At 35.7% G+C, this 14,793-nt stretch overlaps 1 protein-coding gene across 1 annotated transcript in view; it reads right to left on the reverse strand.

The window, feature by feature from the left end:
• The window catches only part of LOC132913764 (zinc finger protein 423 homolog), a 132,086-nt gene extending 118,435 nt beyond the window's left edge, over nt 1-13,651 (reverse strand). Inside the window, exon 1 of the mRNA XM_060972296.1 lies at nt 13,118-13,651. Coding sequence (XP_060828279.1) covers nt 13,118-13,157 — 40 coding nt within the window. The 5' untranslated portion in view covers nt 13,158-13,651. The remainder of the gene's footprint in view (nt 1-13,117) is intronic.
• Nucleotides 13,652-14,793: the final 1,142 nt, after the last annotated feature.

Genomic DNA, 14,793 nt, shown 5'->3' on the forward strand with positions numbered 1-14,793 from the left:
TTCTCTCGACGTAAAAATTATAAGTAACATCTAAAAGTTGAAGGAATTTTTGTATTTGCTGAATACAGCACAATGTAGCCAGAGAATGGGAAACTGTGTTCAAGTTAAAATCAAAGAAACGTATTATTATAAGCCGATCTATATGCACGAGGATGATAACTGCATATTGAGACTAAACCCTCCTGTAACAAGAATCTTGAGCAGAGATATTTTAGGACGCGATATACATGTAATATGCAAGGATGTTTCTTTCCTGTGCTTCGAATGTAAAATCTTGAGTTACGAGGATCCGGTTATTCTTAAATTTTTCTACTTATATTCTTCTCTATCTTTATTATTATCTATTTCACTATCTTCGTATTTTCTTCTTTTCTCTTTTCTTGTTTATATTATGCAACACAATAAGCAAACTACGGATATCCATAAAAATGTATTTTTTTATTTAAAAACGTAACTAAAGAAGCTTAACCCACATAGAAGTCCGTTTTCTCTATTAAATATTGAAACAATAACTTTACTTTCCATATTATTTTGTGTTATTTTCATATAAAATTTTATATTTTGCATAAAATACTATTTTATGGAATACATCCTTTATATTTCCATGCCTTTAAATTTCCCATAAAATGTACACATGTATCGCAGTCTACGTATAAAATATCAATATAACGGGCAGAATTTTTTTCTTTTTTTTTGCAAATTACGAAGGATTACTGCGTTACACGTTTTGGTTTCGAGCAATTAAATAACATATTCGCTATAGACAAATCCATCAACGTCCAGAGCAATTTAAACCTCCCAAAACCACTCGTTCTCCATCGATACGTTCCGACTGTAACCCTCCAAACTATACCTCACCCCTTTCGTTTCACCCTTGCTATGTTACGTATTACGATGTTATAGTATTGCCCAATAGATCGAGGTTATAAAACCAGGCAAGCGTCAAAATTTGCATGTCTCGAAACCTCTGGACGAATGAATAGACGGAAATCTGAGAAGATAACATCTGAAATTTCAGTCAGGGCCAGATGAAGTAGGAATACGTCTTTGCTATGCGTGATTCTTTGATTTCAATTTTTTTGCATTCAAATTTCTAATTTAAAACTCAAGTATCTAATTCGAACACCTAAATTCAAATTCACCTAAATTCAAATTTACAGTTCAAGTTTTTAATTAATAAAGAAAGAATAAATTTCTATTTATAATAAATAGTCATCGCGCTGTATTTAATTTTCCTTCTCTAGAAACTTTCGAGGCTTTATAATGTTTAAAACCTGCTCCTCGATAAGGAACCCTTCCTCGTAACTTTTCTCTGACGTCCTCCTCTGTCTCATGCTTTCTCTATTATCTACAGTGTGAGTATAAAAATCCACAACAAGGGAAACTATCAAATATTCGAGATTTATAATACAAAATATTGAAATACGTAGCAAGCAAAGTCCAAAGAACTCGATCACCTTACGCAACTATCCTCTAACGTTCTCTTCTTTTAACGTTCTCAACTTTCTCCCCTTTTCTTTACTGATAATAAAAAGAAATCCAAGCGTACTATAGCATAATGCAGTAAAAATAGCGCAGCATAAAATTACCAAAAAATGTGAAAATCTCGGATAATATTACACGACTGCCTCTAACATCTTCCTGCTTCATCTCCTCCTTATCGAAATCCAACTTAAGTAGCGCAGTGTACAGATTAATTCAAACATAAGGGTCATAATGAAAATCCGGGCAACCCTAACCGCCGGTCCCCTTCCAGCCCATCTTCCTCCTTTTCCTATCGATCAAAATAGCAAATAAAATCCAAGAGAAGGCCGAATCCACGGCACAACCCAAAACGTGTTATAAAATACACCTGGTAGAGTAAAGTTTGGATGAAGAACAGTAAGGAAAAAGGTGTAAGGTCTGACGATTACCCTCTGCTGGTTACGATAATCTGGCTAACGATATCTCGTGGGGATCACGGGGTCGCGTCGAGACGTCGGTCCCGGTAGCTGCAGGCGGGGACGGTTACGAAGCCAGCAGGGTTTCCCAGTCATTAATCGATATGCCGTGAATAAAGGAGAGACCGTCCTGCGGGTTATCCGGAGCGACTGCTATCTCTGCTCCCCGGTTGCAGCCCGCCGTACGTCTTGGACTCGTGACAGCCAGTCAGACAGCTGAGAGAGCAGCCATTGGGAAAGGCTCTGCTCTGCTCTGCTTCTGCTCTGCTCTGCTCTGCTCTGCTCTGCTCTGATCTGCTTTGCTCTGCTCTTGCTCTGGTGTGCTGTGCCGTAGATGGCTGGCTGGGTGGCTGGTACAAGGGAAGTCGAGCTAATTCCCGAGGGAACCTAACCCCGGCCAGCTCTGACGCGGGCTCAGACTCCCTCGGGAGTAGCGCATCCACCGACGAACACCCTCTGGCTCCGACACGCTACCTGGAGCAGCCGGGATATTGCGGGATAACTTTGGCCCCACCGTTGCCTACAGCCAGCCATGCTAAAACACTTATCCTTCTTGTCGTTCTTCCTCTTCGCCTGCTTTGTTTTGTCTTTGTCCTTGTGGCGGATAGCCTTTCCGATTATTGATCGACTCGGAATAATTATAATTATAATTGGTTTGGCAAGTTAGATGGAACAAGCAAGGTACCGTAGAATAATCACACACGCGTAACACACGATATGCTAAAGCATATAGGACTGATCGATTTAGGATTATAACTATAATTAGTTTGGAAAGTTATATAGAGCAATCGCGGCTACTGTGGTCTTGATATTAAGTGTTCTTCTTATTGCAGGTTGTTACGGTGTTTCTTCTCTTTTTCTTCTAGATTAAAAAGCACACTTTTTGCGCTTTTTGTGCGATTCCGCTAACACAGAAAGAATGCACACGATACGCAAAAACATAGGAAATTGATCAGCATGAAATTATAATTGAGCAACGATGTAGGACACTTGAGATATTCTGGAATAACATTAACGTCGAGATTTCCTGTTATGGGGAAATTAAGTTGTATACATTTCCCCTCTTCTTCTTCATCTGATCGTAGATTAAGAATCATTGATCGACTGGGAATTGTAATTGTTCTGGAAAGTTATACGGGATACGACTCGAGATATTGCACAGTGATTTTAACGTTAAGGTTCCTTGTCGCTAAACCTGTGTCATGAAATCCTTCCGAGAAGAATCACTTCGGATGACTAATGAACTATTATTACAATTATTCCAATAAATCGTCCGAAACGCTTGAAGTATTACAAGATCAACGTTGACCTACGAGTATATTCTGTTTAACTATAAAACTCAGCCTTTTATTTAAAAACAAAAAATTCTGTCAGATCGTGGAACAATTTCCTCCTTACTAATTACCATATCAATAATAAAAACAACTGTGATATCTTTGTAAAGAAGGTACGGTGTACTAAAATTCAGAGCAGTTTAAATCGAAACAAATACATCCACCACTTAATTGAACGCCAACTTATCAAAGCGTACGTAAAACAGTTAATCAGCGTCCAACTAAAAGCAGTACTCGTCGAGTAGCATTTTTCAAAACTGCACGATGATCATGATCGTCTTGAAATGTATAGAACGCAGGAGAAAATATTGCGACAGTTCGTAAACTAGCAACAACTTGTTTCCAACAAACCCGGCGCACCTTTCTCCACCCGTGCACGCAATTGCAGCTAGCGCAAAGGAAAATATAAAAGTATCAGAAGGAAGAAGAGTATAAAGTGGGCGGGCGTTTGAGAGACGCGGCAAAGAGTGTTATAAAAGCAGCGACCGGCATGCGGAAGCATCGGTCGGCAGAAGGAGAAGTGACATCGTGGAAGACATGCCCGGGACACGCGGTATTCCTTTGAGGCAAGGCCACGCAAGGCGTTCACGTCCGACGACTGACTTGTGGCCCTCCCTTTTGCGGCGAATTGTGCGTCGCGTGCTCGAGGAATTACACACGCGGCATATACACGCGGTCTAAGCTCGTTTCTGCACACGTTCCGTGCACAAGTTGCGTTCCTCCTTTAACTTTGCCGCTGATTTCGTCCTCGCGATGGAAAGGTCACCCGCATCGGTCGTGCGATCATTCGATCGCCTCATCTAACAACGTATGTACACTCGCGTTCAGGAATATTGACACAGCAAAGTCTAATTAACACAGAAGAACCTACCTTATGCGAACTTTGTCATCGGTTTTCTTCTCCTACGACACATTTCTGTTTTTATTCATTCAGCTTCCATTTCGTCGAGAATTTTTCTTTTAAAGTTAAAGCTTCTGATCTGTGATCTCAGAGTTTCGTTGCTTCAATGATATTTGGAAAAGAGACGCGCGAATAATCGAACATATGCTACCAATTTCTTACGTATATCTAAATATAGAAGAAAGAAAATATGGAATAACACTTGTTCATTCAAGGCTCTGTTTCCGAAAAACTAAATTTGAAAGTTTATCGTGCGCGTGTAACGAAAAAGTAAAAGTTACGATACTCGATTTTCTTGTGTCCTGCAAGATAGAGTAACTGCCCTCGTTTAATAGAAAATTGCATAGAAAAATCTTGATAGATACATCCATTTAATAATCTCTCTTTATTTCGTTTTAATTAGTTAATTAAATAATTAATCTAGTGATCGTACAGAGTGAAATATATTGCTAATCTTAAAAGATATTTAATAGGAAATTCCAAATACAGATTCTGGCAGCCCACAATCTTTCATCCTATAGAATAAGATGAGCTGCCTGAAGGGACACGTCGTGGAAAATTCTGTGTTACGTAATGAAAAATTCCAAATAAAAACAGTAGAGTTTCCTTTTTTCCCTTTTTTCTTTTTTTTTTTTTTTTTTGACACCACGGAATAGAATAACTACCCTTAAGAGATATTTAATGGAATAGAGAGGCTGGACGCAATGGTAGAATGTAAATTTCCAGCTTACCCTTTTAATCCCTTTAATCGTGGCTGGTCTAAAACTTAATCCGCTATTAGTTTTTGCAGTGACAGCCCTAATTCCGGCCCCGTGGTTATAGTGATTATAATGCAACTTCTAAATAGGATTAAGTTATCGGCTTTTCGGTGAATTATTGTATATAAAGTATACGTTTCCGTGACATGGTAAACGTAACCACTATTCTGCACGATGGATATGGTAATTAAATGACTATCTATGTGATGATTATAATGCTATTTAATTGTCCATCGATAGTGGACTCGAGTGTGCAACATACACTTGGTCTCTCGGACCTTTAGTATAGGAGATGTTTAATTAAGAGATTAATCTTGCTACATTCTTTGGATCATTTTCCACAGAATCGTACTTTTCTCTCTCTCTCTCTCTCTCTCTCTCTCTCTCTCTCTCTCTCTCTGCCGCAACAATGACAGAGATAAGGAAAAATGTATTCACTTATTTATTCATTTATTTACTTATTCGTTCGTTTATTTATTCGTTTAGATTAACGATTAAAAACTCTTTAAAGTACAGAGAAAAAAATTCTAAATAATACTAATACAGTACCAATACAGTAAATACGTTCCGCCTAAAATCAACGTTTGAACAAAAAAAATTAGGAAATTACTGACATTAATAAATATACGATTGAAACAGTTAAACTGGCCATAAAGAGTACCGTTTTTCACGTAGTAGATAAACGTATCTTTTAAAGCTGGTCAAGACGTGATTAAAGATTGTTATTGATATGCACGTACATGATACATTCCAATTTTATGCGAAAGATTCTTTTAGTATCTAAAGACATTTTTTTTAGTTGAAACGACATTGAGATGGAGATAGAAAAATTTTGACAATCATGAAAGGTTTAAACTAGGAAATTAACTAAACCTAATGCCGATCTTCAATTTTCAAAGACCGGTTTATTCCTTTAGACTTATTTGAATTATTACATTAATGAGAATCAATACTCTTCAAAGGTGGAAAATAATTTTCGATTTTTTAATATTTTTATTTCAATGACTCGATACATGCCAAGATAATTTAGTTCCTCTACATCCAAAATCGTCATTTAAAGTGAGAACTTAACCATCAGAACTTTTATTCGAATTTTCCTATTAAATGTTTGTTAAACAGGATTATTTACCCTTTGCGTGGAAAGATAGAAAAAGTTTGTTTATCAGAATTTTTATTTGAAATTTTCTATTAAACATGCCCGAAGAGGAGAACGAAATCACCGAAATTATCGAGATATCTTAAATCTTGTTTATGAAATTACGTTCTTATTCGATGACTGGAAAGTTTAAAAGATACGTTTTCGAATATGTTTCATCAAAATTCGAAAGATTGACGAAACCAAAGTGAAACGCATTAATAATTGTAATATCGCGTGCGTTAATTAAGAGATTATTATTACGCATTTAGGCGCGAGACGCAAATTACAATCACGACCCTGAAGCATAATGCGCTGTGATTCGGGTCGTTGCGTTCTGATTCCCGATCATAATGTTTACGATTATACGATCACAGGCTCGCGAATATTCCTATGTAATGGCGAATATTAATGGAGAATCGTGATTGTAAATTTCACGATGGTTGCATCGTGAAGAATTTCTACTCAACGTTAATACGCGCGATAATCAATTGCGAGCATTCGATGTATCAAATTACATGAAATTCGTATTAAATATTTCTTTCGATGCTTGTCGTTTAACGAAGTTAAATTAACAATTCCCTTTACTCTAACTGAAAAACTGTAATTAAAAAATTTAATTATACTCGATAAATCTCATATTTTTTATCCTTTTTCTGTATCAACAAATTTTCTCGAATAACTTTTATTCCAAAGACTTTTAATTATATTGTTTGAATTATATTTCTCGTAGCTCAAATTTTCGCAAAATTCCCAGAACAAAAATAATATCGCAACAATTAACCCTGTCGTAAAATGTTTCTTGAATTGTATAGCAGAAATTTTTTTGTCAATTATTAAAATACATCGTTTCTTATATTCTTATAGTTTGACTGAAAATAAATAAACAATACAGATGATAACAATAAATTAATGAATAAAATTTTGAAGCACAGTTGAGAAACGGTTAAAATATTTTCTCATGGTAGTTCGAGTTTTCTTAATCGTATACTTTATCGTAATGATGGCTCAATTTCTTCGCATTTCACAAACTTGTAGAACGTACAACGTAGTACAACTTGTACAAACGTAGTCACGAAGATAGAATATAAAATGCTCGCGGATAACTCGAAGACTCGTATACTCCGTTAATTCGCAAATAATGATAACTCGATAATATCTCGGTAATAGCTCGATGATAATAATTGCCTGCTCGCGATCATGTCCGTTTATTTATACTGGTCGGGGAGGGGGGGAGTCGTAAGATTCAAATTTGTCAAACTTGGCAAAAAATTTGCTTTTGCCTAGAGATAAACGCTAAACATCGAGGCGGTGTCCGTGTTCCGAGGCACAACAATACGAGTCACCCTCGCTTCGCCTCGTCTTATGACTCATGTGTCGCTACAATATTAACGAAAAAAAAAATATTGAGCAAATTGCTAAAGTATGTTTTCGTAATCTCAATGTGAAATCAATAAAATTCGATGATGTAGATCGACCAAGAAGAAATTACAAATGAATGAGACATTGAGTTAACTGTGATCCTCGATGACTTTAACATCAAGATAATCGACGATACAAGGATAGTCGACAACTCAGTTACAGCCAAGATATGATTGAAAATTTTCACGAAACAGTTGATAAAATCAACTGTTGATTAAATCGTACGAAATTTCGTGAATTTCGAAGGGACGACAAGCACAGATGGGTCAACTATTCACCGTTAGATGATTATTTGCTGGACAAGTGACGAGCATAAGTAGCCCAAAAGCCGACAGCGTAAACAGATGGGCCTCCATTAACGCAATTACGTATGGTTCCAATGCACCTACGGATCGTCCATGTTATGACGGGCATTGGAATCCATTAATACAGCTTCGGTTGCGCCCAGGTTCATTATCGTGCATTAATTAGCAACACCCTATATCACCGATGCTCGCAATGCTATCGGCCAGGCTTGCTATTTCGTGGCTAACCGCGTGTTCGTAATGTTCCACCACGATCGCAGTGGTGGTGGTACCCCTGGCTAATCCGATAGGACGACATCGAATTGCTTTTGCCAGAAACCGGCGATTTCTATCCGCTCCCCCCCTCCCTTCCACTCCCTTCCCTCCCTTACTCTCAGCTCTTCTCGATATTACTTAATCAAAAATTTCAATCTTTTACCATTTTTAGGAATATAGATTAAGATATGTATATGTACCTAGGTTAAATAGAGACTTCTTACATAGTGACTTTTTCTGTATAGGGATTTTTATATAGATCTTATCTTCGATGTATATTTTGAGACTGAGATGGTCGGGATGAGTGTTATATTGGATAGGGAAATTTTTATTGTCTGTGTATTTGAAATTGAGATTTTTGAAATAGAGCTTTCATTTGATAAGGAAATTTTTATATGGTTTATTGATGGTTTTATGCTCAGCGAGGAAATTTTTATTTTCAGTATATTTGAGTCAGATATTTGTGAAACAAAGGAAATATTTGTATTTGATATATTTTTGAGATTGAGATTTTTGAAATAAATATTTCTGAGATATTTCAGATTTTTCGGATAGGTTTTATGTTTGATAGGGAAATTTTTGTATCTGATATATTTTTGAGATTGAGATTTTTTGGATAAGTTTCATGTTCGAGGGGAAAATTTTTATTTTCAGTATATTTGAGATAGGAATTTCTACAACAGAGGTTTTATTTGATAGGAAATTTTTTTTCGATATCTTGTTAGTATAGAGATTTGAGAATAAATTTCGCGCCATCGGAAAATTTTCATTTCTCGTATATTTGAGATAGAGATTTGTGGAATACGTTTCAAACCAATCGTCGACATTCCTGCAATATATTGCCAGTTAATTTTAAGGGTAATGACTCTTGATAATTTCGCCGTATCACTGATGCTGAACAAAGTTTCACGAGAGTGTTTCGCGTGGAAATTTGAACAAGTTGGAAAAGTAGTTGAGGGAATACGAGACGCGTATAATACAAGAATACTTGAAAGAAAAACGATGGTAATGCGTGTGTTTGTACGCCAGAGATACGGTGTAAGAAAGTGTAAAAGAGTGTAGAAAATTCGACTAGTATGATTATAAAGAAATTATAAGTACCACGAGACTATACCGTTGGCTTGCACTACTTATTTCAGCTGTACCTTGACCTATACTACTGAATGGTATTTTTACTCCGAATCGATGTTTCAGTTTATCTAAAATTCATCTGAAATTTATACAATATATTCGTATTATTCTAAAGCCTTCTCCTTATTCCTTTACTTCCTCGCATCTATTCAAAAAACTATCGTTAAACAAAATAATCGGACAAATTATGAAATTTGTGAAATTTGTAAAATTTACTCGTAAAGATGCATCTGTGCAAGATCTGTGTGCATTTGTTAGAAAATTGACAACTTGTAACTTGCAAACTTTAGTTAATGATATTTAAATGTACAAGACAACTTTGAATGGCGGTACTGTTCTCCAAGTGGCTGTCTCGGTCCGCCTGTTTCTACTTACCAACACGAGAAAGTGGAAACAGGCTACGATAAACTACTTTGCTGCAATCATGGATTAATTAATTATCGTAAGCTGCACCAAACATAATCGTTTCAGAATTTTCAACTACATATATTCACGACATATTCCAAAATACTATTCCAGACGAATAACATCGAAAGATATACTTCTGGAAAATAATTGTTTAGCACTCGTGCTTGAATTATAGGGAAACGAATATACCAATGATTCACAAAAGAACAAAGGTTATAGTATTAAGGCAAAATTATACTATTTGCGATCCTTTCGATTACATTATAGCACACAAAGAAAGATTTCAATCGTCCCGCTAACTAAAGAACAATCTAAAACGAATTCATTACATGTTCCACTTTTTCACGAATCTAGAAAACAAACTTAAATCCACCGAATACGGAACCTTCGCATGGAAATGAACTGCATCTCTAAAATCCTGCGTCTCTCAGCGCTAATCACCGAAGAGTACCGCGCGATAACACCTAGCCATGCTCTAGGAATGCCACGACATCGAAGAAACCGAACACCTTGGAAACTTTCTACACACCAGGCTAACTCGTTCAAAGAAAATCAACTCACGTAGAGGGCAAGGAAAACGAGCATGAGTAAAGCCCAGAAATAGAGTGAAACAGATAAAACGAGAGCCAGACGGAGATAGAAAGACGAGGAAAATAAAATGTGGAAAGAACGATGCGCCAAAGGGAGTAACTGAGATAGAAATATGGAGGAAATAGGGAAGCCGAGAGAGAGGGTGGAAGCAGTGCGACCAGAATTGGATAGGATAGGAGAACTGGTGATTACAGAGGCCGGGAATTCCGCAGGGAGAGGCAGCAGTCCCGCGGGTTTCCACCTAATTCCATCCTGGCTGACTACTGACTCTGTCTCCCTCTCCCATCTCCCTTTCTCCTCTTCCATCTCTCTTTCTCTACTCTAGATAGCTCACTTCGCGTGTCTCCATCGCTATTTCCCTCACTGACAACGTTCCAAGCCTCTCCTTTCATCGTTCGCCATATCCAACCCCTCTCCATTCCATCCTGTTACGTTCGTTTTCCCTTGGTTTTCTCTCTCTTAGCCTGTTATCCATAGTTCCCTCTCTGTCAGTCGAAACGGCTGACCGGTCACTCTGTTCCTGTCGTTATCCCGATTACCCGGGAACACATACGCCCTGATCATTCCGGGTGAGAGCAAGCTGTTCGTACGATCTTCCTCCATTCTGAGGAAAACCTTGCCACCTTCTCCTTCATTCATCCAACAGGCAGATCTTCTTCTCTCTCTTTTTCGTTTAGTTCTTCTCTTCTTTCTTGTCTTATGGTTCTGCTTACGGACGAGCACCTGTGCGCTCGGCTGATCGCTCGCCGAGTGCAGTTTAGATTTAAGGGAATTGACGATCGAGATTTAGGAGGGGATAACAGGTATCGGAGACTTTTGGAAATTTTTCAGTTGTCTCTTCTGGATTGACTCTTCTGTTTTACTTGTAAGCGCTTATTAGTCTTCGTTCTTCCTTTTGTAGGTTTATGAATTTTCTTCGTTCCTTTTGTGGGTTCAGAGGTTTTCCTTCTTCCAATGCAGTGGCCTCTGATGCAACAGGACTTGTGGTATGGTGAACGAACATTACGAAGAACAGGTGTTATGGATGAAGTTATAACATTGTTATATATATAAAATGAAGCGGAGATATCCTGATTATCTTATTTTGCTCTCATTAGTATGGTAGAGTAGATATGGAGCGACGATGCGAATCGATTACTTTCTTTCTAAATTAATTATATATTTTTTAATTTAGAATTCTTATAAAATTTCCTAGCTTGATTTACGATCGCTATATAATTTCTTGCACATCTGTATATCTTCTTAGAATCCTAGATATTCCTAGATAAGTCCCCTATATATTTTTGTAGTATAAAAATTCGAATATACTCTTCGAATTAACTCTGCTAAAATATTTTTAACGTTGTGCCCTGATGCTTGTTTACGTAGGATAGTCAAAAAAATCAGACTACCTCCAAAACAAAATCAAAAATATAGAAAGTTGTACTTATACAACTTTCAAATTCAACTTCGAACTCAGACCTATATTCAGTTCCAAATCTCATACATTTGTGTATTTTGACATAAATCTAAGACTTAAACTGATGCAATTAACCTGTACAAAGTTTCCAGTTAAAAAATTCTGAGCAATATAAAAATTAAAATTTGCAGTAATAAGGAAGCAGCTCGAATATTTAAACTATATTTAATGGAAGAGAAAGAAAGGTATAGGTTCCGTACTGAAAAATAAAAAAACTTCTATTACGAATATTACTATGAATTCGTAGTATGTTTTAAGAAATGATTTCATTTCATCTAATTTCGATTTGATTTCTGTTAATTCACTCAGATTACTGGAAACTGAAACTATATTCTTCTCTTCAAATTCTAATTACAAATTTCAGGCTTCGAATCCCATATTCAATTTCAGAACTCCTACATTAGCCCTTGCGACCTCGAGTCAAATTCCCTTCCATAATTCATTCCAACAATTAGCACGCACGCTTTCATACGAAAAACAATATTTTCCCAAGAAAACCGCTTCTCTGCGCGATTTTCCAATTTTTTGTTGTCCATGCAAGCTCAAGGCCTCGACAAGTACTTGGAGCAATCACGTGTCGCAATAGTATGCCACGGATTCGTAAACATTGCCGAAAGCAAAAAAGAAGAAAGCAAGAAAAAGAAACATCCTCGGAACGAGTCGTGTCGTTTCAACGCTTACACGTTATATTTAACGCGAAGTTTCCAAAAGCTGACTCATGAAATTCCTATATATGTATCTGATAACCAACAAGAACGGAAAATATGATAAAATAATTATATGATTTATCCTAATATTTAATATTTGTTCCTCCTTTTTTACGAAACAAGAAAATTTCGTTAAATTGAACGTCTTTCTAATTTAATACACTTGATGTTCGAAATTTATGAAGATGATTAGGTTAAGTTTTAGGTACTTTCAGGGACGACAAATAATTATTTAAACAATGGTAGTACTTTCGTTTATTCAAACGTGGTTAGATAAATTTATCGAAATCTAACCCTAATCTAATTTACTGATAAATTTCCTAATGTCAACTGAATTAAAATAAAAGAATATTATATTCCTATTTATTATTGCGAAAGAAACATTTTTTAATTTGACGCTTTCTTAATAAAATAATAAAAAGTATGTTAGTTTGAGATCCATCAAGTGATTTCTCTTTTCAGTGATAAAATGAAGCTATTAGACACATGACTGAGTTAAATAATCAAAATTGAGAAAAGTCAATAAACTATGTAATTATAAGACTGCGGATTTCTATGCATTTATAGGAAATTTAAAAGTATAAAGATGCACATAATACATATAATATGGAAAAACACATATATCAAATATTCAGTGTATTTATTATGATATTTAGTAGATGATATTTAGCAATTCTACTTACATTCCGCATCTTTCCATTTTGTGTATATAATAATATAAAAGTCCATAAAAATCAATCTAGTAATTACATGTGAAAGTAAGACACTCACGTTTTAGAGATCGAGGCTTCGCCTGCTTCCTCCTGGACATAGCAGCGTGACACCTCTCGACTAGCAGATCAGTAACGATTCAGTCACATTTCGGAACACTTCTCAAAACTCGATCCATTCGTGCACAAATCTAACCCAAATCAACCACACTATGTCCAGTCGTCGACAGTTTTGTTTGAATCCCTGATCGTAGACAGAAACCGTGATACGGACGACAATTTCGAATAACGAACGACAATCTCGCGTGAATTCGAATGAACGATTACCCGCGCACAGTAACCATGGCGACGGATAGTAACATCTTCGAGAATCGAAAAAGATCGAGTCGAACAAATGATCGATCAATTTATTTACGATAATTTCCTATATCTTCCATAAGGACACGAAATAATAAGTTAGAATGATTTATCACTGAAGATATCTGATTATTTTTTGGAAGAATTTGAGTACCGGAAACCACGTGGCCTCACGTGATGACATTAAGGAAGATTTCAACAGAACACAACACAAACACAGAACAAACGCGCTCGGAAGACGCGCTCGGAAGACGCGCAACGAATGACACTGTACTTGATACCGCAAAGTCGCTGGTGCAGAGAACCACTGAGATCCTCACTGCACATGCGCACCATATCTTACTGATAGTGGCCTGCGCAATTCTACCTTTAATGCGGCTGAAATAAATTTATATAGAAAATACAACACGATATTATTAACGCGTTCATCACTTTCACAGCCCTATATTCGCCGTTGTTTAACGCTTTGGAATATGCTATAGCCAGCGATAAATATAAGTGGATACATAGTCAGTATAGATATCAACGAAGTTTAATTAAGTATAGCTTGTTCGTATAAAAATGTAAATATTAATTTAAATTATTTGATAAGTAATCTGTATGCTATAAGGATATAATAATTAAAATAGAAGTACATAACACTAGGAGTGGTTCGATTAAACATCATTGCTATCTACATCCACTACTTGTCCACTTACTTTCGTCCACGACTGTATGTTCGAAAATTACATACAATGAAAAACAAAAGTATTTGTGCAACTGGAATATAAGAGATATAAACAGAGGAATATTTTCTACATTATTAAATATATTTAAATATGTGTAATTATGTATTATACAGAAACACTTGCAGTAATTAATGGACATAAACAAAAGTTAATTCGTAGATACTACTACACATATATGTGTAATATCAATCTTAAAGGTTTGCATGATATAGAAGTGCAGATTTCGCTAAAACTCTAGTATTATCCATGCTCAATAGATCGCAGGCAATTATTTATCAAAAAGTTCATAAAATATTAACTGTAATACGAACATATTAATTAATAATATTGTATAAATACTTTCGTTTCAATAATCGAATAATTTAATTAACATTTGTCTGTGTACATTTGTTACTGTAAGTACTTAAATATAAAGAGATACGTATTAAAATATATTTAATAGGATAGAATATGTATTTTTTAATTTTACATTCAAACTGTACAAATACTTTTGTCTTTGACTGTATGCACATTTGTTATAATACATTAATAATAATAATAACAATAACAATAATAGTAATAGTAATAATAATAATAATAGTAATAATAATAATAATAATAATAATAATAATAATAATAATAATAATAATAATAATAATAATAATAATAATAA

Source organism: Bombus pascuorum, chromosome 13, assembly GCF_905332965.1.
Source record: "Bombus pascuorum chromosome 13, iyBomPasc1.1, whole genome shotgun sequence".
Lineage (NCBI taxonomy): Eukaryota > Metazoa > Arthropoda > Insecta > Hymenoptera > Apidae > Bombus > Bombus pascuorum.